This window comes from Chaetodon trifascialis, chromosome 2, assembly GCF_039877785.1.
Source record: "Chaetodon trifascialis isolate fChaTrf1 chromosome 2, fChaTrf1.hap1, whole genome shotgun sequence".
Lineage (NCBI taxonomy): Eukaryota > Metazoa > Chordata > Actinopteri > Chaetodontiformes > Chaetodontidae > Chaetodon > Chaetodon trifascialis.
The window spans coordinates 1,549,745-1,573,929 of NC_092057.1; the positions used below are offsets into that span (position 1 = coordinate 1,549,745).

The 24,185-nt window shown below is 45.1% G+C and overlaps 2 protein-coding genes across 5 annotated transcripts; both read right to left on the bottom strand.

Annotated features, from left to right (window-relative positions):
- Positions 1-2,826: 2,826 nt before the first annotated feature.
- gaa2 (alpha glucosidase 2) lies at positions 2,827-13,863 on the bottom strand. 2 transcript variants are annotated; one of them, XM_070984091.1, is made up of 21 exons: positions 13,694-13,863; positions 12,766-12,890; positions 11,973-12,536; positions 11,034-11,179; positions 10,740-10,905; positions 10,029-10,125; positions 9,434-9,553; positions 9,045-9,163; positions 8,829-8,960; positions 8,641-8,751; positions 8,435-8,548; positions 8,259-8,343; positions 8,040-8,157; positions 7,744-7,877; positions 6,665-6,816; positions 6,324-6,472; positions 6,085-6,226; positions 5,853-5,951; positions 4,981-5,145; positions 4,276-4,422; positions 2,827-3,853 (listed from the first exon to the last, which is right to left on the bottom strand). In XM_070984091.1, exons 2-21 carry the CDS (start codon positions 12,859-12,861, stop codon positions 3,791-3,793), a joined length of 2,919 nt encoding a protein of 972 aa, XP_070840192.1. In that variant the 5' UTR covers positions 12,862-12,890; positions 13,694-13,863; the 3' UTR covers positions 2,827-3,790. The 2 variants fall into 2 exon arrangements, with proteins under 2 accessions (XP_070840192.1, XP_070840184.1); XM_070984083.1 differs by having other exon boundaries at positions 13,796-13,830.
- A 314-nt stretch (positions 13,864-14,177) lies between these two features.
- Positions 14,178-21,317, bottom strand: LOC139340687 (zinc finger protein 271-like). 3 transcript variants are annotated; one of them, XM_070976620.1, is made up of 6 exons: positions 21,104-21,317; positions 19,129-19,262; positions 17,953-18,905; positions 17,678-17,861; positions 17,446-17,574; positions 14,178-15,774 (listed from the first exon to the last, which is right to left on the bottom strand). In XM_070976620.1, exons 2-6 carry the CDS (start codon positions 19,244-19,246, stop codon positions 15,077-15,079), a joined length of 2,082 nt encoding a protein of 693 aa, XP_070832721.1. In that variant the 5' UTR covers positions 19,247-19,262; positions 21,104-21,317; the 3' UTR covers positions 14,178-15,076. The 3 variants fall into 3 exon arrangements, with proteins under 3 accessions (XP_070832721.1, XP_070832712.1, XP_070832704.1); XM_070976611.1 differs by having other exon boundaries at positions 17,446-17,577; positions 21,104-21,311; XM_070976603.1 differs by having other exon boundaries at positions 17,446-17,577; positions 20,703-21,295.
- Positions 21,318-24,185: the final 2,868 nt, after the last annotated feature.

Here is a 24,185-nt window from a genome sequence, read left to right on the forward strand (position 1 = left end):
CCTGAGTGTCGCCAGTACACTGTGACATCACAGCTGGGCGTGGCCAAACTTTCAACCAGAAGAGGTCAGTGTTGTGAAGCTTCCCTTTAAAGTTGCACCTCTAAAATTCCTCGATAGCATTCAGGTTTTCTCCAAACATCACAGCTGCCGTCAGCTCATCATCACTGTGTTTTCACGCCGTGTTGAACTGAACTGTTATTAAAATGAAAACCTGGAGGGATTGTGCAGCCTTGGCGCAGACATATGCTCCCTGGGTTTGTTCTGGTTAAACATGGCCGTATTAATCATGGTTGATCCTTCGCATGAACTTCTTAGATCTTGTGACAGTGATGTGTTTAATCTCAGATTACTCCACATGTTCTGAATCATCGTGTTCCTCTCCGTGTCAAGGGTCAAACTATTTTTTTCTATATTTACATCGCTCACATGGCTGTCATTTCACTCTCAGTCGGATGTTGAACAGTTAAATGGAGACCACTTGAACCCTTAATGATGAATTAAAGCTTCAGACAGTGAAGGGAACCTGCCAGTTGAGGGAAAAGGACTTTCAGACCAGAATCAGATACTGTAATGAGGAGACAGTGTTGAAGAGTTTTAGCATGCCAGCACGTTACCGAAAACAGATACGAAAGAGAACAAAAGTGAAGGTGATAAGAGGGTAAACATTACGCAGATCTGACCACACCTTTGACAAAGACCAAATTCTCCTGAGTGTAGGTGTGGAGGCCAAACAGTCATGAGGCTGACATTTGTGGTTTTGTTTGACTTGTCTTGATATCTGTTGACCGGCTTGTAATCAGACATGATTCAGACATTCATGTCCCCGTCATGATGGCTGTAATCACTTCAGTCATCACTGTTCAAATTTCCAATTTGTCCCATCAGCCTCAGCTGTGCTTTGCATGTAGCGCTAACTAGCAAACGTTAGCATGCTAACATGTTAGCAGCTCAGTGCCGCCGCAGTAGGCGGAGCTAACAGAGCTGTAGTTTTACTTTCTGAAGATTTTGACTTGTTAGAAAAACTCAAAGGATAATCCACGAGTGACATTTCTTCACGTATCTTAGACTTCACAAAACACACACACACACACAGGAGATGCTCTGTTTTTGTCGATTTGACACCATTAACTAACTAAAAAAAACACCCCTACAGAAAAGACAATTGAACAATGAAGCTGCTTTTGGCTTTTTTATGACCCTCGTGACTCCTGTGCACAATAGTCAAACTCAACATCTTTTGTTTTGTTTTCTGAAGCATATTGTGAAGCTTTCTGTGTCAAATAAGCTACATAAATATGACTCAACGTGACAGAAAAATGTCTGGGAACAAGAAGATTTTCTCAAAAACACGTAAACTGATTCATATACTGAATGTTTCCATCCTCCCAAACATCCTATGAGCACTTACTCCAATCAAACGTGCAGAATCCCCCAAAAGTCCTGTTAAGTCCTGGACTTTGTCCCTCTCCCCACAGGCCGACCATACAAACACCCCCCACACACACGCACAAATACTTAATCCTCCCAAATCCAGACAGGAAATGCCCTCGTCAGTAGAGCAGAATGCTTTTGACAGACCCCCGCTGCTCTTTCTCTCTCAGCTCTCCCTCCTCCCCCTCTGCTGAACGATATATGTGCCCTCCACAAAGTGCCATCTGGAAGCAGTTAGCCTGTGAACGTTTGCACAGGGCCAATATAAACAGGCCTATCGCCAGCATATCAGTAGTGGAGGATAATTCAGCAGCGCTATCGGGGGGGGGGATCGTTGTTTGCTTTCACTTTCTGAAGCTGATGTGTGTGTCGTCTGTGCTGGAGACAATCAAACAGTTGTTGGGTGTCACGGCTCGTGAGATCCACTCAAAGTTTTGGCTTCTTTCCGTTTCCTGCTTGTTTTCTGGGTGGTTTCTACGGAGAGCAGCTCAGAGTAGACGTTGTTTAGGCCGATTTAATTCTTAAGAAGAGACAAGCTTATTCAGCGCTGCCCTCAGATGACCCCACATATCTTCACAGCAGACATCCTGAGACTGCTCGATCTTCATAACCACTGGGTTTAAAGTGGTGGAGGCTAAGATAGGGAGGCTGCGGAGGGATGCAGCTGATTAAAGGGAAACACTGACAGAGGAGGAGGAGAGAGAGAAGAGGAGGTGGTGAGAAATAAGTGGCAATCCCCTCTGCTGCGAAGACAACAGGAGGAAGACGGAAAAAAGTCAAATACAGGATATGAGACTTAATTTGAGCCAACACACAGTTAATGGCTCCATGAGTAACTGCAGGTAAACATTAACTGCCCATCGTGACGTTTCTCAGTTGACAAAGGTTGTAATTCAGCAGATAAGATGGCCATATTTTAATATTATCCCTAAACCGTCTGTAGTTCGAGCACACTTCAACCTTTCTGAGCACGCACTGGGTTAGATGTGCTGTTTGAGGATGATTTGATCTGAGAGACGAGGAGGAGAGCTTTCTTACATTTCTGTAAAATTAAAAACAACGTATATATAAAATCTACCATCACATATTTTCAGCCTTTGGGGGAACAACAGTATCTGTTGTGATGAACAGGCGATTGTCACAGCACTGAGAAACTGTGTCCTCTAGTGGCACAACAGCTCCAGCAACTCAAAATCAAACATATTCACATGAAATCTGTAGATCCCAAATCCTCAAAAGTAGACTTTTTCTAATGAAATGAGGAATTTTCTTTGCCTTGAATCTTTAAGGTGGCAACACATCAGGGTCAAGACATCAGCTGGGAGTCACCAAATTTCCATTTTCTCTACCTGCTGCTGCTCCAACAGAAAAAAGATCCAGTGCAACAGCAGTTTTCATATGGTTCATTTAATTACATTTAAGCAATCACACAAAAAATTAAACACAGGAATTCATCATAAAATACTGCAAATATTTAGTCACAGCTCCACTCGCCTTGAGACAAACAACAGTAAAATATACTCTGTACCGGTAGGTTCACATGCTTCAAAGTATGTCAGCGTTTTTTGCAGCACACATGCGCTTTTCTTCTTAACAATAACTTCAAACCAGATTTTCACAGCATCGAGGTCAAATATAAGCAGAATGAGCTCAAGAGCTGCGTTCTGCCTTCAGAGGCGTCAGAGAACCAGTGCTGAGGAAATCCACAGTAACATGTTTGCAGAAAACTTGTAGCGGGTCTATTTATACTGTAGTTATGCAAGTAATCCTCGTGCATAGCAGCGCTACGGTCTTCAAGCACTGAAAACAGGCTGACAGCACGAAGCTGAACCGAGGATCGTCTGGAACAAACCAAGAGACGCTCAGAAACACACAAACAGGAATCATAAGGCACCTGGATCGACCTTTACAACACCGCAGTTTACTCATTAGTGCAAAAACAGGCTTTCAAGCACGATGTCTTAGATCATGAGCTATATTCAGACACATTCTTAGGAAGGCAGAGCATCCTCCCTTCCACTTATTGCACATTGTCCTTCTGCTGATGAGTTTTAAAAATGTGCATTTGATTGTTGAGCTGGATTAGAAGACGAAACTAAAATGAAAGGCGGAGACGAAGCCTAGCGTTTGGTTTGAGTCAGGTGAGAGTTCAGCTGTGAGGCATCGAATACTCAATCCTCCACAGATATTTAAAGCAGAGTCCAGACTACTGTAGGACAGCGATTGTATTCTGTTCAAACTATGCAGACACTTTCACCTCGCTGTCACCGTCCAGTACTCATCGAGCGGACCGTGTACCAGCTTGTGATGTAAACAGCCGACAGCCAATGAAGCCAGTGATGAAACGCCGTCTGATCCATCACATCCAGCTGATGGTGAAGTTCTGACTGAGGTTCAGACCGAGATCTGCAACAGTCAGCACCTGCAGAGAGAAGCAAGAAGGATGTCTTCAGTTTACACTAAAAAACACAGAATCAGCTTATACAACATGCTGCATTGTTTTAGATTTAACTATGAAAAATACATAAAGACGTTCAAATTATAATATTTCTCCTTCTTGTGTGAAATAAACGATGGTGCAACTAAACAATGAGGACAGGAATGATTCCTCCAGGAAGTGAAACTGACAACACTGAGTGTATCTTGTGATTAATAATGTTCTCCGTGTTGTTTGGGAGCATGTGATCTGTCAGCAGGCACATTTACCGCCTCACCCTCTGAGCCACATCCACCTACGCCATTAAACACCACTGACACTGACTCAGCGCGAGCATCAAGCACAACAACAGTCTCTCATTTTCTGAGAGTGTTCATTCGCTCCTGACCTCTGACCTCTGACCTCACCTGGTTGGCTCTGTAGGTGAACGCTGCATCCTGGGAGTTCACCAGCACTCTGCTCGGCTTCTGCTTCACACCGTAGAAGGAGGCCGTCTCCACCGTGATGTACGTGGCCTCCACGTTGCTGTGGAGCACTTCTGAGGTCATCACGTTCTACATAACAAGCAGACCAATGGATATCAGTCAACACATATTAGTGAATGCTGCATCAAAATGAGACAGTAAAGCTTCACTAATCAGTGTTTTTATATTAAATATTAGTCAACGGACTGGGTGCACTGGGTCTAAGGCTTCTATGAGGAACATGTGTTTTGGTTTTAGTTTTAAAAAAAAACATCCAAAATAGTTAAAAACAGCATCGTTTCTTCAGTTTCATAGTTAGTAACTTCCATAATTAAGGGAACAGGAAAAAATATTCATAGATGTCTCAGAGTCTGTGAGTCCGTCGTTTGATCCCTCTGCTCGGCCGTGCACACTGTTCATGAGTGTGTGCGACGTGATGACAGGCAGCTGATGGTCTGGTTCTGAGTGACACAGCTTCCCTTTGTTTACTCTTTGTTTTACCCAGTTAGCATTTTTAACACTGGCCTGACACTCTTGGCCAATCAGCTCGCAGGACTTCTCCCTGCGCTCCTGATGGCCAGTCCAGGTCTGAACACAGAGGACGGATTTCTTTTCACTTTTGAGGTAAAGCTAGTTGAGTGTGAGCACCTGAGCGACGCTGAAGACGATGTAGGAGTACTGGTTGGTCTCGTAGGTGTCCATGCTCTCGCCATCGTCCCAGTAAAGATCTCCAGTGGCTGAACCGTCAGCAGAGAGAGCTGCGACTAGATGGAGCGGCTGACCGCTGCTTACCCACAGCGTCGTGTTGGGCGCCTGTGCGATCATACACAGACACAGAAAACAAATTTGACATGAGAAACACTGACTGAGGTGTGTTTCTGCTCACCAAAATGTCAAATATTTAGTAATCCCCAGAAATGTCGTGTAGGATCAAGGTTGGCTGTTCGGCTTAGGCTGAAGGGCAAGTTAACCAAAATCACAAAAGCAGCCTCGGAGTCGAGATAAACATGCCGTTTGAAAAACTAATCCACAGACCTCGCTGTCGGCTTCACTGGAACCACGTTCTGCTGAAGAAATGGTCCCAGTGGAAACGCTCGACAGTCAGTGGATCGTCCAGATGCTGCCTGACATTATTGTTCCTCACTGGCAGTTTCAGTGTTTGTGACACTGAAGGAAAAACATGTATTGACAAAGTGCCTGCTCTTTAACTGCAGCCACAGAACAGGCTGCAGACGGAGGAGAAGCGGGCGGCAGACTCAGCAGAGTAAGTCTGAGGTAGAAATATCTTTAGCAGACGTTCATTTCATGTCGTATTCCTCTGATTGGTTGATTTGTGGATGTGCATCGTAGCAACAGTCACATGTTGAGATTTTAGTCTAAATTCTTGACACAGGCTGTTTTGAACTGACAGCCAGAGGTTTCAGGCCAGCCTTTATCTGAGGAGGTCAAAGGTCGTGCAGAGGTTCAGAACCACTCAGAAAGAACAGCGGTGTAGACTGAATGACGACACCTGTGCTCACCTGGGTTTGTATAACAGAGCCCTCACGCAAATGCAGGTTGATCTTATCTAGAGGAGCCTGCAGCCGAAGGTCTTCACCTTTACTGCGCACAGAGTCGCCCTGAGGTGGGAGGAAGCAGAGGACCACATGTGGCCAGAGACTGTTAGTCAACCGTTTACAGCAGTTTATTCCTACAGCGCTGTACACCTGTGTGTCCTACGCTGAAAGCTAACAGCAGGACTGTGTGTCTCACCGTGTAGTAGTCATACCACACACCCTCTGGGAAGTAACCATCCACATAGTCCACTCCAGGATCCAATACAGGTGTCACCAGTAAACTCTTCCCCCACAGGAACTGTTTGTCGATCCCGTAGGTTTTGACATCTTTTGGGAACCTTTTGAGTACATACAGAGTATTCGTCAACGGTCATCTCAGTCCAGCCAAAACTAAAAATCAAATGAGGTCAAGATCAATCAAACAGCGTCACTGACTCAAACATTATCGGCCGGGCAACAGTGTGTCCGTGCACGTGTGCGTGGTGGAAGAGCGTGTAGAGGACGGGGAAGAGGGAGTAACGCAGCAGCAGAGCCTGCTTCATGGCGGTACGAGCCAGAGGGCTGAACGCCGTCGGGTCCTGATGCTGCAAAGTAAACACAGTAAGAGTTTCTAAAAGGGATCGAAGGACACACTACAGCGCTCTAAACCTGGTGTAATCAGACCCACGGGATGTGCCGTGGTGTTGTGGTGCTTCAGCTGCTGCTACAATGCCTTAATAGCTCTGGGTATTTTCCGCTCTCTGCTTTGTGGCTGCATCGAGCCGCATCGTTCTTACCTTCATGTTGATGCTGTTGTGGTTGCGTGTGAAGGGATAGAAAGCTCCCAGCTGCGTCCAGCGGACACAGAGTTCCTCCTGCGGCTCCCCGCCGAAGCCACAGATATCTGCTCCCACCAGCGGGATGCCCAGGAGGTTAAAGGTCAAGACACCTGAGGAGACGAAAGAGAACCGTCATTTAACCAGCAAATGGACGATTTCGTGCACAATTCTAGGAAAGCTAAATACTGGTGTTTTTCTCATTTTAGAAAAGTTGACAGAATAATTACAGAGCAGTGTGTGCAGTAAAGCATGTGTAGCTGCCGCAAGAAACCTTTTTAGAACCGCACAACCCTCAAATTATCAGTTATGTAACAACTAAATGTGTCATAAAATTCTGTAAATATAATCCAAATTGCTGACTAGTATTGCTTCTGTTTAACATGGCAATAAAATAACATCTAAAACTACATCAGTTAATTCAAGGCGCAAAAGGCACAAAATGAGAGACATCATCCGCTTATAAAGCTGCGATTTAACAACATTAGAGTCCTTCAGGAGTCATGTTCTCATCCACCACAGCTCTAACTCTGTTTGATCCCCTAAAACTCTCAAAAAAATACCTGTCTCTTTAGCTTTAGCTCTTTAGCTAGCTTCAACTTTGCTCACCAGCTAGTTGCTAATGTTGCATGTGGCATTAAGCTGGTTGAAAACAGCAGGTTTATAGGAGCATTTTTACTGATAACAGCCGCCTGCAAGGTTGACAGAAGCCGTGAGGCTGAGCCAAAAACAGTGCAGGCAAATGGAAAAAACAAAACCACGATAAAGAGGCCGAAAGAGGTCAACAAGCTCTGCAGAGCTGAGGGAAAAACTTTGTGGATTCACCACCAGAAGCAACAACAACAGTCACATACAAACAGTGATTCCACTGTTCACATACAAACATTAAACGTGAGCTCCAGGAAAAAACAACTAAGTGTTGATTTGATCAAACTAATTTTAAATGCTTGCATTTTAATACTTTGATACTCACTGCTCACTGACAGAGGCAATACAATGTTGGGTATGTTTAATACATAAAAAAGTCTAAATGGTCTCACCTGCTATAGACGTGTACATGTCTTTCCACTGGCTCCTGTTGTCCCCCAGCCAGTGACCAGAGTACGTCCCCTGACTGGGGAAGGTGGAGCGAGAGATCACAAAAGGTCTCTTGGCCAAGATCCGCTTCAGAGCGCTGGACAAGAGGACAGAGAGGACAAGCAGAGGATCGAAGGAGAGGACACAAAGTGTTCAGGCAGAGAAAATGCCTTTCAGTGTGTGTGTGTGTGTGTGTGTGTGTGTGTGTGTGTGTGTGTGTGTGTGTGTGTGTGTGTGCATGTGTGTTGTAGGTCTTGACCTTGCAGACGCCTTCGCTTCCATGAGTCCATACAGGCTGTGGAGATTGTAGTGTGTGGACAGCTTTTGCTTGGCAGTGGCACACACAGTTTTGGCTCTCAGCAAACCGCCAAGTATGCCTGAAAGGAAGAAGACACAACTTCACATTCTGACAGTCAATCGTACTTTTATTGTGTAAATGTCTGTTGTGTGATAAATGCTTGAGAGCTGCATCTCCCACCGGGCGTGTAAGGAGGGTTTTCAAGACTGTCTGATGGACAGCCTTTGGTAGAACCATCCAGGAAGTTTGACGGCTCGTTCATGTCCTAAAAACAAAAGAGACGAAGCTCAAGGAGGAGATGTGGAATTAAGAGAGTCATGATGGTAAAAGTGAGCTCTTCAACTGCGTCCACTCACAATCCATAATCCATCAAATGACACCTTCTCATGGAGTCTCTGCAGGTTGTCGTACCACCATTCATGCGTCGCATCGTCAGAGAAATCAGGATACGCTGTCAGACCAGGCCACACCTGGAGGCAGAGACGGAGAACTGTCTCACTCATACATCCTGAACGTTTCCTCCTGACATCTCATTTGTGGATAATACGGTCCGGTGTCTCACCCTCCCGATGAGTGTTTTTCCTTCAGCGTCTTTAATAAAAATGTCTCTCTTCAGCCCTTCATCGTACGGCCAGTACGAGCCCCTTGGCTGCGTGCTGACGATACCTGGATCCTGCACGTCGGGACATAACTGTCACACAAACACGCCAAATCACACGCAGCGCACACACCAAAGCGAATGCAAACTACCAGGATCATGACGTAGCGCTGGTCGTGCGAGTGCAGGTCCGCGACCATTTCAGGCAGCGTGCCGAACGTCCTGGAGTCGAAAGTGAAGTCCATGGATTGGTTCATGTAGTCGATGTCGTTCCACTGGACGTCCTGCGAACAAATCAACGCTCACGTGAACATTTCACAGAAGAACTCAACCAGCCATACTGTGACAGTCCACTGGTTCAACTCTACCTGAGGTATCCCATAATTCCTCATGCTCTTGACGATCTCCCAGGTGGAGTCGCTCGAGTTGTAACCCCAGCGACAGAGATGGTAGCCGAGAGCCCAGTAGATGGGCATCGCTGGGTAGCCTGCGAAAGCCCGGAGGGGTGAGGGGAGAGGAGAGCGAACGCAGGAAGTGAGGGGAAGAGAAAAACTCTGAGGTCAGCAGTCGTGTGGAGCTGGTCATACCTGCGTATCCAGTCTGTTTCTGGACATTTCAATCATTCAGGCAACATGATACAAAGCCAGATGCTACAATCAGCAGGAGAACTGAAGCTGACAGGTGGAACTACGTCTTTAAGTAACAGGTACAGTACTGCAGCGACTGAACGCCCACATCCCAGCAAACCCCGACTGACCTACGACCTCCACATACTGCTGAATAACTGAACCGGGATCAGGACCGAGGAAAACGTAAAAGTCAAGGATTCCACCAATCGTTCGCCAGGTGAGGGCCGGGGCAGGCTGCAGGACCACATCTGATGAAACACAAAAACTGCTGATGAAAAAACCTTTGTGAGTTATGAGAAAATCAATCAGAGTCAGCGACAAGTTGAGACACTAAGATCTGCAAAACTATGAAGCTGGAGAGCCGATAAACAGAGAAAGTAAATAATGAGAAACAAAGACAGAAATATGAATATTTTAAAACACGGCTGATTGTTCCTGCTCATCAACAGTGAAATTGCACTTTGACTGACACTCAGACAGAAAACCAGGTGGACCTCTCAGTAACGATGCTCAGTGTCTGTTAGAAAATACAACATCACCTATGAGTGAGCTCTTCATGTGACGCTGCACAGACTTCTGTTTTCATGAAAGTGCTTATTGAGCAGTTTTATGACACTGCAAGAATATTATCCCACTTCTGCAATCCACCAATTCTGACACTCGTGTGCATTATTGCACGTAGTGAATCCTGAAGAGGAAGAGCAGCGCGGCGAGCAGACTGACCCATTGCATTGCTGTTCAGCAGGAAGAAGCCGTGCGCGTTCCCTCCGTCCTCCATTGAAAGGTAAAACGGATGAGCCCCGTACAGGTTTGTCTGCTCCTACATTGTGGAGAGAGACACAACGATAACATGAGAAATTCTTACAAAAGGTACACAATCAATCAGCAAGTCCTCCATCATTACTTCCATTACTTCCTACTTCCTACTTCCTGCAGTACATTTCCTGCTCGCTAGCTTACCAAATTGTTAACCTCAGTGGTTTCTAGATGCCGACATGCTGGCGTTGCCTCACAGAGGTGCTTTCACAACTTTACCACTTGAACGCCAAACATATCGTGCGTGTACATGACTTTCCACGTTGTAACCATTAGCTCACGAATTACATTCGAAGGCGGCATCGTTCCATCAAATGTCCCAGAAAGCTAATCCACTGAGCCTGCAGGCACACTGCCTGGACTAAGAGGACTGCTGATGCCATTCATTGGTTTTTATTTGACATGTGCTTCTCCTGCTGTGACATGTCAAAATGTACGCTGTAAAAAAGTCTTTGTGCACGCTGACTCACTGTCACTGTCTGAACTGAGCCATCCTGAACGTTATTAGTTAACACATTAACACCTAAAATCAAACATCTGCTGTTTGTCACTGAATATCTGTGTCTGTGGGTAAAATAACTGGAACCAGAACACTGACAGAAGCAGGGATTTTCATACCATAGGAGGCACATCTCTGGCCCACATGGTGAGCGTGTTCCAGTGGACATCGTGCAGAAAGGTGGAGCGGTGCTCCCCCAGGCCATAAATGAACTGACTGGGCAGGGAGGTGGAGAGCTGGAGAAACTGATCCGCGTAGAAGAGAGGAGCCACTGAGGTGTTCAGACTAACAGGAAGCAGTTGAAAGAGGACACAGTTTTATATCGTTAATATTTCGTCATAGTACAGTCGGCTACTGTCACACCTGAACGTGCCATCAGAGAGTTTAATGGAGCCTATTCAAGTCAGACTTACAGCACTGCTCCGGTAGAGCTCCTCTTCACAACAAGGCCAAACGGCTGCTGTGAAATCTCTACCACGTAGGCTGGACTTTGTGCCTTCTTGGTGGCGGTGGGAACAGAGATCGGAACCTCATACCGTGACTCAGAGGGGTCGGTAATCTAGAAAACATTCAATTACAGATCAGGTAATGTGCAGCACAATGTGCGCATTGAAAACACGCAAAGTTTGATGTCTGCATTACTGGTGTGTGCAGATATGTGTAGATTCCTCTTAACCTTTTTTCCCTGAACTCAGAGAATCAAACAAACAATGACTGAGTGAGGACGTTTGGACAGTGAACTGGTAACGCTGATGTTGAGTCTTCAGTCACACAGTGAAATGAATTAATGTGAAGGAACATGACGCTGCTTTCCACAATAACTTTGAATAATATGACACTGCAGGCAGCGTCGATAAACCCTGTGGTGAACACCAGCAGGTGCTTCAACTTATTCTGGCTGATGAGACCTCTGCTCTGGACTGGACAGGTGAGGACAGAGAACAGACCTCGCTCGATCGGCTTTTTCATGAACTGTCGCAGTAGGAAACATGGAAATATAACATGACTGACATGAGCTTCAGTTTCAGGGTCCTGGTCTCATGCATGCTTACTGTGACACGTGAATAAAATGGAGCCGTCATTGATGTTAACAGTAACACCTGTGCTCTTCCTACTATGACCAGTCAAAATGTTGTTGAGGAAAAAGCCTGATGATGTTTCCTCCATGTGCTCTGTTGTGCTTGTGGGCAGCTTGTTATTTTCATTCATTCAGTATATGAATGAATTTGGTGACCTTAGCAAACTTCAACCTGCACAAAGGTCCAATCAGCCAACATCACTTAAAACATCTGCGTCAGTGTGTCAGAGATAAACTTACTGTACAAACAGAAAGCGCATGCAATCTGACTCACCCTGACACGTAACCGTGAGTCTGTCTCGTGACGTATCTCCACCTCTAAAGTGACGATGTCTGCTGGGTAGTAGGTCTTCACCTCCCTTACCAGCATGCCTTTCTGTCCCAGCGATGTGTCGTTTAGTGACACAAGCGAGTAGGAAGGGAAATCCGCAGGATAGAAACACCAAGGGATACCATTTTTCCCCGAGGGGTGGGTGGCAGCGGAGGAGGGAGAGGATGCTGGAATAAAGCAGCAGTTCCTCGCCTCACACAGCTCTCGGGTCACAACCGTCCCTCTTTCTGGGTAGCAGTCAAACCTCCACGCCTCAGGAATGAAGCTGCAAGCCTCACGGCGGGCGGCAGCTGCGGTGTCATTTAATCCAGAGCCTGGTGTTTGTGCAGAAGCCGGCGGCGGCGGTCTGTGCGGCTGCTGGTTGGACGGCCTGTGCAGCCAGAACACGGTGCCCAGCAGCCAGCCTCCACAGAGGAGAAGCAGGAGGCAGCCGATCACCAGGAGGCCTGTGGTGACAGAGCACGAGCGCCTCCGTGGAAGCAAGGAGGTTTCCTCTGGCTCTGGTACCTTAAAGCACAACAAGCAAATCAGATAAGTAACACACTGAGAAACACCTAGAATAACCCTCTATTCTGCAAAACACTGCTGATCCTTTCTAGTTACCATGATGAGATTTTTTCTAAAGTCTCATTTCAAGTTTCTGCAGCAGTAATTTCCACTGATTTCCATCACACATCCAAAAGTGACTGCAGGTTTGAGGCAGGGGAAGCAGGACATATAAAACACATAAACTCACTGGGACGTCTTCCTGGACAGCCGGACGAGGGTCTTCTGAAAAAATTGTACTGGAAAAGCGAACATCTTCAGGGTTCAGCCGCTTGTATGACACCATCCTGACAGTGTGTTTGTCCAAGTGAGTGACTGAACACACAAGAGAAACAGACAGAAACAGCTCAGCAAAGTTCAGTGCAACAGCAAATTTCACTTCCTACTCTTTGTAGTGACACTTTCTTTGATGTCATAGTTCCTTTCAGTGGTTGAAATCAGAAGGCAAAATATGGGACTATAATGGGAATTACTGTCATTTTAACAGTAAGACAGGCAAGAGCATTTCATCAAGCTCATAGGAGTTAAAACAAACACACATTAAACATTTAAGGTCACATTAAGTGACCATAGATGTGCACTTACACCGTCATTAGTCACCTCAAGTATAATTAATGATCATAACAAACACGCTGCGTCTTTAGCTGTGGTACGTTAGCCTTCATCTTGAGGACACATCTTATTCATTGCAGCTACACTTTTAGATAAAACCTAATCTTGACTTGGTGAATGCCTCAAACACAACACACTGGTGACAGCTCCCGTTATTAGAATCTAATTTTGCGGTATTAGGCATGTCCACACTGAGATGTGTGCTGCACATTTTATCCAAGGGACACGATGTTGTAAGTTAGCTAACTTTAGCTAGCTCTGCACAGATAATCATGTGAATGTCAAAGTTCACCAAGGACACTTTTGACAGCTTAATTAAATTGAGTCTTGGCAACACCGGGGGAATAATTATTGTGATAAAACAATAAATAATACTCGCCCGGGCTGACACAGTATACTGTAGCCTTGTAACGTTAATCAGCGTTAGCTAACTTTAACGGCAGTGTAACTTTAGCTAACATGAGCTAACGTTAGCTTACAAGGGCGTTAGCATGAGCGCTGCTTACCTAAATATCCTGAGTTTTACACACAGAATAAATACAGCTCACACAACAATTCCTGTGGCGTCGTTACGTTAGCTAAATAATCCGTAACGCCGATAACCTCACACGTCTGCATCGTGCGCGTCTGTTTATCTTAATGTCACATTCATATTCCTCGTAATTTGGAGTACTTCCGGGTGGAGAGCCCCGTCCAACAATATACTATATATATCGATATATATGTCGAATTCTCTTGTGCTATAAAAACATTAGACTAAAGATAACACAATCTTTAAATAAAGATAAAAGTAATTCAGAATGCCACATAGCCTTTTTTTTTTTTTAATCGACGGGGTCAGGAGCATGTTTCGGTGTTTCCGTGCCACTGTGCTGCCTTCAGGAGCAGCTTGGGTTTCGGTAACCTGTAAATGAACGTGTTCGTGGCAAATAGGAGATATAATGACCTTTCATACATTAATTCCTGCAGTCAGAAACCCCCAGGCAAAAGTCTTTAGTACTTTTACTTTTATTGTTCAGTATAACATGTCCCATACAATTAGACAATTAGAGGCAGCACTGGGCAAAACGTACCATCTACATGGCTTCAGATTATTGCCTTCTGTATCACAGCCACAGAGGATGTTACCTTTATTCACAATGGTTACTTGGCCTTTAAGTGCGTCTAAACCAGGTGAGCCTGATTCATGATTTGGTTGTTCATTAACTGCTGTACAAAACAGATAAAAAACTAACCACCACTAAGGCAAAATGGTTTTGGCAAAAAACCTGATGAATATGATTCCACTGCTTCATTACTGGCAAACTTTTTCAGACATTTCAGTAGCTCATGACCAAAGAATGAATTCCAGTTTCACCTGATTCCAAGACTTCTCATCGGCCGTCATAACATCTGGTACAAAAACACTTATTCTTCAGTCCAATTTCCACAAACACGATTAGTCCGAATGACAAATACTGCATGGAGAAGTGAAATCACAGATCTTAAACGAGTCCTTTTTACTACCATAAATACTAATGTGAGTGCGGTATTTCAGTGCAACTAACGTAAGAGTGATAAACGTGAATAAATACGACCTCTAAAATTTATCATCTAAGCACGACTTTTCCGAAAGTTGCGTTTGTAGGAAATATCTGTTTGGTCATTTTGTCTGAAACTGTGTTGTGAGTTGCTGAACATCACCTGACGTGTGTGTCTTTACTCATTCGTCTGCACCGCTCTGGGTGTTAAATATTGTAGCTCTTTTTGTGAACGACCACATAAAGCTATAATGATGGTCTGCTCACAGAGGTAGTCCTTTACTTCTCCCTCTTCGTTCATGATTTACTGCCTAAAATCTTGTAATACTACTACTGGTACATATCTCTATGGTTCATATAAATACGTCATCAGTCATTTTTGTCTGTTATACACATATTAATAGGAGAGTTGCAGTCACTCTGTGATAGATCGTCGTTCCTGACGCTGAACGCAGCCTCGTCCTCAGTCTGAATGGGCTCGTGCTTCCTCCTGTGCAGCCTCAGGCTCTGTGAGCGGCTGAATCCTCTCCCGCAGATGTCGCAGCCGTACGGTCTCTCTCCCGTGTGCAGCCTGAAATGGTTCTTGAGGCTTGAAGCTCGTGTAAAACTCTTGTCACACTCCGGACAGTCAAACTTCTCGCCGAAGTGGATTTTCTCATGTTCCCTCAAGCGGCCGGACTGGTTGAAGCTCCGGTCACACAGAGAGCAGTGGTAGGGCCTCTCCCCCGTGTGCGTGAGCCGGTGTCTGTTCATGGCCCCCGAGTGGGCGAAGCTCTTCCCGCAGTCCGGGCAGGCGAACGGTTTCTCTCCCGTGTGGACTTTCTGGTGACCTTTGAGTTGACCCTTCTGGGTGAACTGCTTCCCACAGAGAGTGCACTGGTAGGGTTTCTCTCCCGAGTGAATTCGCATGTGGATCTGAAGAGCAGACATCTTGTGACAGTCTCTCCCACAGAGCCCACAGCAGTAAGAGCTCTTCGTCAGATTGTCATTGAACTGTTCCTGCACTGGTGAGGCTGGAGGACTGTCTTTTTCACTGTCAGCGGCGAGATCGGGATCCTCTCCAGACACTGCATGAACAGAAATCACACGGTGAAACATGCCATTTCGTAACACTGACGACAAAAAACAACAGATATTAACCTTTCTGCTTGTTGAGGCGCTCACTGTGGAATCAAACATGATGAAAGACTGAAGTGAGATTAAAACAAGTGATCAAGCTTCAACTCGTTTGCTGTATAAGCATGATTGTCCAGTCAAGGAGTGAAGCACATGAAAATTTCGGTTTAGCTGGTACAATAAAAAGCTATGGACAGACACCCCAACTTAAGAAATGTCCACACAGGTAATATTCATTTTGCACACTGGTTGATAAACCATCTCTAAGGTTGAAGTTCAGGGCTTTAATCATCTATTCAAAGACTATTTAAGGGCTAAACCTAACCCTCTGCTGCCATCTTCATTGAAAATTCCAACTAAGACACAAAGGCTTTATTTTTATTTACCCCAAATTATTTTTACTTTTAACAGCAACTGTTTCAACACCAAGCGCACACACATAACATGTGGCACTCCTGTGTGGAGGCAATGTGAGAATGATGCCTTCATAGTTAAGGTAAGAGATGGATTGCTGTTGCTCATGAGAAAAACAATGTGATCATTTATTTTTTCCAATAGCCTGCATCTCATGTGACCCACCTGTTAGTATCTGTTAACAGGTCACACTGCAAAGCTTTTTTCCTTCAAATCCTGATTTTTCTTTCACTTAACCACATGGCCATGCACGTTCTGCAACCTTTGCCCCTCAAAACATCCAGGGAAAACTCAGGAGTTAAGTTCCTGTTTCTAAACATGCACTCTGATGCCAGAACAAAGCGAGCAGGTCAAACGCCGGCTTGTCATCTTTGGTGTTTTACACGGAATTGAAACATGTGCATCAAAGGTAAGAAGGAACACAAAATCAACACTAACCACAAGTGCAGGGTTCTCATTTTCAAACCCGTCAGTCAGAGACACCAAAGAGTCAGTCGGAGTGAACTGAAACAAAGACAGTCCACTTTCTGTCACTTCAAATATCAAATAGAGGGATGGTTCATCCTCTAAGAAACCACCTTCGGTTGAAAGGTAAACACAGTACAAAGAAGAGCACATTAAAAGAGCACATGAACCAGACAAAGGCCGAGAATTCAATTTCACATTATTTAGCTACAGGTGGTAAATCAGTCAATGACAGTCGTCAGCAAGCCTGCTGATTTAACCGTGAAGTGAGTGAAGCTGGCACACACTGCTTTTATTCATCATAATTAACGACATCACGGACAGGAGGCAGAGTGACCGCCAAGTCATCTGTGGTCACTTTGCCAACATCTTGCTTGCTGCCTCTGGTGTGTGAATGGATGAATGAGTTACAAGCTGTAGGCATAAAACCTTCATCACGAATGCAGGTCAGCCCTGGTCGGTTTAGCAGAATTTGTGGACAGCAGCCGTGTGGGAGACCAGAGCAGGGAACTGCTCAAACTGCACAGTGAAGGCCGTCCAGTTTGGGATAAAATAAGGCTTTATCACACAGTGTCTGCCCTGCTGTAATAGTTCCAGCTGCTGTAATGAAGCTGCACAATGAGCAGCTATGGGAGAAGAAATAAGTGCATTCAGTGATGTGAACTAAAGGGAAAACCATCCAGTTAGTTCAGGGAACTACTCCAGTTTTTCAGTGAAACTAGGTTGAGTCGTATTTTGCTTACTGTTGACAAGTTCCTCTTCTTCCTCTTTTACTGTAATCCTAATTTCCGTGTTGCTTTCCTGCAGCTGCTTTTCAGTCTGCTCTGGCGTGGTGCTACCCTCACTAACGAACACCTGGTCAGGAGCTTCTTCTGCTGGGGACAAGTGGAAAAAAGCCACACGTGTAAAAATCACCATCATGCTCAGTTTAATACAGGATACAACAAGTAAATGTGGAATCTCATGCTTCCGTACCACACAAAGGTTCCTCCTCTTCCTCCTCCTTCACTATGACATTCATATGTGGACTGGAAGCGACGTCCTCTGCTCGGCCTTCTGGGTCTTTCAGGTGATTTTCACACTGAGCTGCTTTGTCACAGTTAATACCCTCTGAGGCGCGAGGCTCAACTGCACTGGGCAAACTCTGACCGTCAGATACCTGTAAGAGCACGGAGGCAAAAATGGTGCTGGGTCGCTGTAAAGAGGTATTATGTGAGTATAAGTAAACAGATTGTGTGTATTGTCACTACCTCAGAGCTGACGTTGTTGTCCAGGTCTCGCTGAGATGATTCACCAACTGCAGCCTGAACTGGGTCCGAGGCGACATCTGTAACTGACACGCTCTTGTTCTGCGTACACGACCTTTTGTGGTTTCTGAGAGTTCCCGCCAGCGAGAAGTGCCTCCCGCAGTCCGCGCAGGTGTACGGCTTTTCCCCCGTGTGGATCCTGGTGTGCCTCCGCAGCTCTCCCGGAGCCACGAAGGACTTATCGCACTGCGTGCAGCTGTACGGTTTTTCCCCCGTGTGAGTCCGCATGTGCGTCGTCAGAGTCCACTGCTGAGCGAAGGTCTTCCCGCAGTCGGAGCAGTGGTAGGGCGTGATGCCAGTGTGCAGGCGCTCGTGCCTCACGAGCGTCCCCGACAAGGCGAACCGCTTGTCACAGAAAGAGCACTGGTAGGGCCTCTCTCCGGTGTGAGTCCTCTGGTGATCTCTGAGCTCAGCTGCTGAGTTACAGCTCTTGTCACAGTCCGAACACGGAAACTTCTTCCTCGTGAAGCCTGCCACAACCTCAGAGTGCATCGCCTCCAGGTGCGTTTTCAGATGCCAGTGTCGGGAAAAGCTCTTCAAACAGATGGAGCAGTGATACGGCCTCTCGCCAGTGTGCGTCCGCCGGTGCAGTCTGAGCTCGCCCTGGCTAGCAAATCTTTTCTCACAGAAAGTGCATGGGAATGGCTTTTCCCCAGTATGGACCCTTTCATGGATCATGAGCAGCCCCTTCTCTGGAAATCTCTTCTCACACATCGAGCACGGGAAAGGCCTCTCTCCTGAGTGAGTGCGCAAGTGGCGCTGAAGTTTAGAGGCGTAAGGGAAGTCTTTCCCACACACTGAGCAGCTGTGAAGAGACGGCGGCTTTTCATTCTCGCTCTGATCGAATGTCTTGGAGGCAGCCTCGGCGGGCACAATCCCAGGGATGGCACCCTCTCCTGTGAGAGGAAGAAGATGAGAAAGGATTGAATTTATGAAGACAAAAAGGTGGGGAAACATTTCCGAAACAGTTAATATGACACTGATGATGAACAGACAAGTGGAGGAAACCTACAGACTGTAGGTCAGTGTGATGCTTTCCTGTAGTAAAACACTCAGTGTGTAGTTGTTCTTTTCTAAAAGTACACCAAGTACACTGTGTATGACAACTTATTGGCTCACTGAGATCTGAGAAATCCACTTCTTCTCCATCAGAGTTGATCAGGCCTCCAATTTCTTGCTGATCTTCCTCAGCGAGGATCGCAGCTGGTCCGAAGTCCTCTGGGTTTTCAGAGCCCATCTCTCAAATATGCAACCTGGCAGAGGTGACAACCAAGAGTCAATGGACACACACTCAAATAACAGTTTATAGCAAGTGACTGAACATACGCAGCCAAATATGGTTAAAAGCTTCAAAACGGCTGCAGAAAACTAAGCAACCACTGCTGATAAGATAAGATTAGTACTTTATTCATCACAGCACACACATGCTACAGGGAGGAGGAGACTGTACACACGCCATGCAATAACTATAATTAATGACGTCATGCAATGTTACATTCATGAGGTGCAGTAAGAAATAATTTGTTAGTATTATAATGCAAATCCATGGAACTGTTCTGGGCCCACATTCGTCTCAGATTACAATTTTGTGCTATAAAGGCCGTCTCTCACACCAGACCCGCTTGTACAGCCTGACTTTAATCAACCGTCTGAATCATCAGGAACTTCTCTCTCATTTCAGCCTTAGTGTTCAATATTTTCTTTCTTAGCTCCTGAAGAAAAGTTGAAAAACGCTAATTACAAAACGGCAAATCTTTACAAAGAGGAGTTAATTAACAGACTTTAATATAAAGGTCTCAATCACACGTCTGCACACATGGAGCCAGCTCACAAAGTCACGAGTGATTTGGCATCTGCAGTATTTATGTGCATGCAATGTGAGGTAGTGATGTGCATCTTAGTTATTACAGACTGGCTGTGAGACAATTAAGATGGTTTTAACGAGCGTAAATCAAGTCTGCCTTGATGGACAAATCTGACGGGCAAAAACATACAATTTCACTTTCCTTTATTTGTTCTTATATCGCAGACTTCATATTCAGGGTAATTTGGACAAAAGCTCATCAGGATGATTTCCAGCATTTGGGACACACTGGGGGTGGGGACATGGATCAATCACTATTGTTCCAGATGTTTTTAAAGATCATTCAAAATGTGCCACGCCACATATTTGATCACTATGTTAACCCAGGTGTGTCTCATCTCATAGTGCTGTGACTCATTCACTGACTGAGGCTGTCTTTTGTGCCTCCAGCGTCGAGTCTCAGTGGGGTAAATGTCACTTGTGTCCCTCCACTGGGGCGGTCAGCGACACAACAGTGCCTCCACCCTGGAAGGCGGCTACCGTCCTGCTCAAGGACACTTCCTCAGGGTGACTGCTTTGAGGTGAGGGGGGTCTTGAACCCGCTGGGCCTGATGGACTGTTTACCTTGAAAAGGAGTGGTCCTTACAATGTGGTGGATTAACGAGGCAGATATTCAGGTGCAACATTAAAGGTTATGGATCTGTCAGTGTCAGAAAATGATGGTGTTTTCAAATGGTCTGAATATCAAGGGGACACCTCTGATGCTGCATCTTCACTGAGTAGCCCTGTTAGCTCCGTAGCATTAGCTTGGTGGGACTCATTTCTGCTCCATCCATTGAGGTCTCACATTAATTGTAATTTCAGTTAGGCAGCAACCTAATTGACTAACCTGTTGGTATCTATGGTGTCATTATCTCCATTTGATCGGGAGTAAACGCGCCCTGAAGCACAGAGACCGGTAACTGACCTCTGGATGAGATGTCTCGGTCGTGACGCGGCTGCGGTGACCAGCGCTTTGGTCAACGACCACCTCTGCCTGAGAGAAAACTATTAGCTAGCTAGCCACTGACATGGCGTTTAGCAGCTGTGCTGGTCTTAGTTATCAGCTAACCATTAGCCCCCAAAGCTACAGCCGCTAATCAACAATAGTAAGAGTTACGACAGAGTCGCCGTCGAGTCCAACGTGAAAATAATACGTTAATTCCGTTGCAACTGTTACCGTCGCTCGTGTCACACCTGCTAACTGAGCTAGCTAACGTTTAACAACAGACAATAGACGTTTTGACCAACCTCAGCATAGATTTTTCCCTCAGGTAAAAAGTAGTCGCTCGACTGAAGTTTATTGAAACGACTTGGCAATATTTCTACTTCTCCCTCATTTTGGTGCTCAGTACGTTCAGGCGCTATGTCAAGGGAATGCCACCTAACTCATGAGTTAAGTTAAACAAGCGTTTGGGTCTGATGATAACCTTTCTAGCTTCAGCTGCTAGCTACCTACAGTAGCGTCGGGACTTCCGGTTGACTTTCAAAATCACAATAAAAGCTTTTTCTAAGCACAGACATATCACGTAAAATAATGCTCACACTAGTTAAAACTACTCAACAATTACTCATTCTTAAAATATACAAATTGATGCAATGATGCAGCTATATTATACCTAATGTATGTCAATAATACAAGAAGAATTATTGTGTGTATTTACGTTGTATTTTTGTTACTGTGTTCATGAACGTAACTTTGTGGTGGGAGCAAAATGAAACTTCCAAACTTTATGTATTTATTCATTTTTCCATGATCCTTGAAAGGCATCCCAGGCATTTTGGGCTGCTAAGACACTCTGGGACAGAGCACACCAGGACAGCCTGGAGGAAGTGAAGGACGTGGCTGAGGAGACCAGACACTGAGCACTGCTGGATGGAGGAAGGGTGATGTTGTTGTAAGACAATTATGAAAAATGATAAAGAAACACACTGCGGCGTGAGAAAGGACCCTTTTCCCAGCAGACACTTGAACTGTCAAATACAGGTGTAACGTACAGAATTACTATCTGTTGCATTGTGTTACAGTAATTGCTGAAACAGAGCCATGATTAACCTTTGACCTTTTGTGCTTTTCCTGCTTTGAAAATGCAAAATGTCTCATATAAAGAAAGAATGTTCTGATGTTAACAACAATATCAACGTAAAACAAAAAAAAACAACAACATGCAGTTCATGTTCTTGGAAGTTATTTAAATTAACTTTTCATTTTATTACTGTTGTTTTGATGAATAATTTAATTTTAAATTCCCAACAATGGTAGACTATTATTCTGCTGCATGGTCATAATAACTGAATACATAAAGCAGCTTATATTTATGTATTAATGTACAAAAATTAAAGTTCAAGCTTAAACTACAAGCTTTTGATTGGAGGACAAAACTTGTTTTCAGGTTCCAAAGTGGAGCCTTGCAAAGGTAAACCAACAGTGAAGCCTGTTAGAGGGCAGAGCGTATACGAGAGAGAACACAGAGAAACAAGTGAAAGTAACCATGTTTCTCAATGATTTATTAAATATGTAATCAAATACAAGCATGTAATAATGGAGCTGACTGTACACCACATTCACATTGTTTGTCCAATCACTTCAGTCATATGAAAGACGTTTTACTTTACACAGTAAAAGAAGATCAAACCATGATACGTCTACTTTTACCCTCCATATATTCACAGACTAATGTGAATTCCCGGCTGACGTCATTGATTTTTTACCACTAGCAGCTGTTGTCGTGGCCTACGCAGGGGTTTTGCTGGAGGTTTTGGCTTCTTGTCGTGAATCTTCAGATGCGCCCGATAGCCCTGAGAGTAATAGAAGCACTTTCCACATATCCCACAAGTATATGGTTTCTCTCCAGTGTGAACTGGCAGGTGAACTTTCAGGTCACAGGCCTTGGAGTAACTCTTACCGCAGACTGGGCAGAGGTGCACGTTGAGGTGGGAGGATTGTGAGAACGCCCTCCCACACTGATCGCAGTGGAACCTCTTTTCTCCAGTGTGAGTCAATGTGTGTTTTTTAAGCGAATCAGCAGTGACGCAGCTCTTTCCACACTCTGAACACAGGAAAGGTGAATCTCCTGAGTGAATGTGCTTATGTATTTTAAAATAATATTTGTTTTTGAATGTCTTGTCACAGTCAGGACATGCGTAAGGCTTTCTGTGGCTCTGGCGGTGTTCCTCCAGCTGCCGTTTCTGAGGGAAGTCCGTTCCACACTCTCCACACACATGAACTGTTATAGGAGATTCTTTAGGAGGACTTTTCTCTTGAACTAACATCCAACTTTGTAACTCTCCTGTAAGAAAAACGGACATTTATTTTCAGAGTTTTACATAGTCAAGGCACAGTCACACCAGCTTTGAAAACCTTAAAATCTCCCTGCATAATCAAATCAAAAGCTTCTCGTAGCCTCTGACCTCTGTGAACTTTCATGTGTGTTTTGAGGTTTCCACTCTGGGTGAATCCTCTTCCACATATGAAGCACTTGAACGGTCTTTTCCCTGAGTGAATCACAAGGTGTCGTTGCAGAGTGGTGTTGTGGGAGAACGCTCTTCCACAGATCGCACAGTCGTAGCACTTCTTGAGTCTGCGAGGCCCCCGGTCTTGTTTTGGCTTTTCCTGAGGCGGCTCATGAGAGGTGCTGTCTTCAGGTTCTGGCCGTCTTAAAGTTTCTCCTAAAAAGAAAAAAAAGAAGCACAAGGCCGTGTCCATATAGTAAGTTTTCAATGAGGGAAACAGATCATCACCTCATGAAGTTAATACAAAGTTCTTAGCAGTTGCTTATTTACATATCCAGCAGAAGTATGTCCACTTGGACAAGTTTGCTAACCTTATATTTAAGACTTATCACGAGTCTAGGTTAGCATAGCACTTGCTAATCTCCATTAGAAATCTATAGAGGTGTATGTCTCTCACACCACCTGAGTCAAACCCACCTGTACGTCAGGGGCGGAGCTACGGGCGGGCATGGGCGGGCGTACAGCCAATCAGAAATTAAAAAATAAATAAATAAATAAAACGATTTTTCACAGTTATGTCCCATATTATGAAAAACTCACTTCTTTGGGTCTCTGGTGCTGCCACACACATACAAAGTGTGAAACAAGATCGTCCGCGCTTTTTTGAGTGAGACACGGATCTCTGTCAGCGCCCTGCCTGCAGCCTCCACACCAGCTCCCACACCAGCCTCCACACCAGCCGTTTGAATTCGGCGCTCGGTGTCTCTCCACCCAGCGCCACCACAGTGTTATGAATCATGTCCAGAGCACCGTGGACTGAATTCATTTTTCAAGGCATGGAGGTGCATGCCATGAACTCTTTTTGGAGTTTAAAATATAG

Excerpts from the sequence above, each read along its gene's own strand:
- gaa2 (XM_070984083.1), bottom strand. Across the intron at positions 10,126-10,739 it reads CCAGAGATGTGCCTCCTATG|GAGCAGACAAACCTGTACGG; the intron begins GTATGAAAATCC and ends TCCACAATGTAG. Across the intron at positions 9,164-9,433 it reads GCAGTATGTGGAGGTCGTAG|GCTACCCAGCGATGCCCATC; the intron begins GTCAGTCGGGGT and ends GGGCTTTCGCAG.
- LOC139340687 (XM_070976611.1), bottom strand. The coding sequence starts at position 19,246 with ATGGGCTCTGAAAACCCAGAGGACTTCGGACCAGCTGCGATCCTCGCT. Across the intron at positions 17,578-17,677 it reads AGAGGAGGAACCTTTGTGTG|CAGAAGAAGCTCCTGACCAG; the intron begins GTACGGAAGCAT and ends ACTTGTCCCCAG. Across the intron at positions 15,775-17,445 it reads AGAAGAGGAACTTGTCAACA|TGTCTGGAGAGGATCCCGAT; the intron begins GTAAGCAAAATA and ends CTGTTCATGCAG.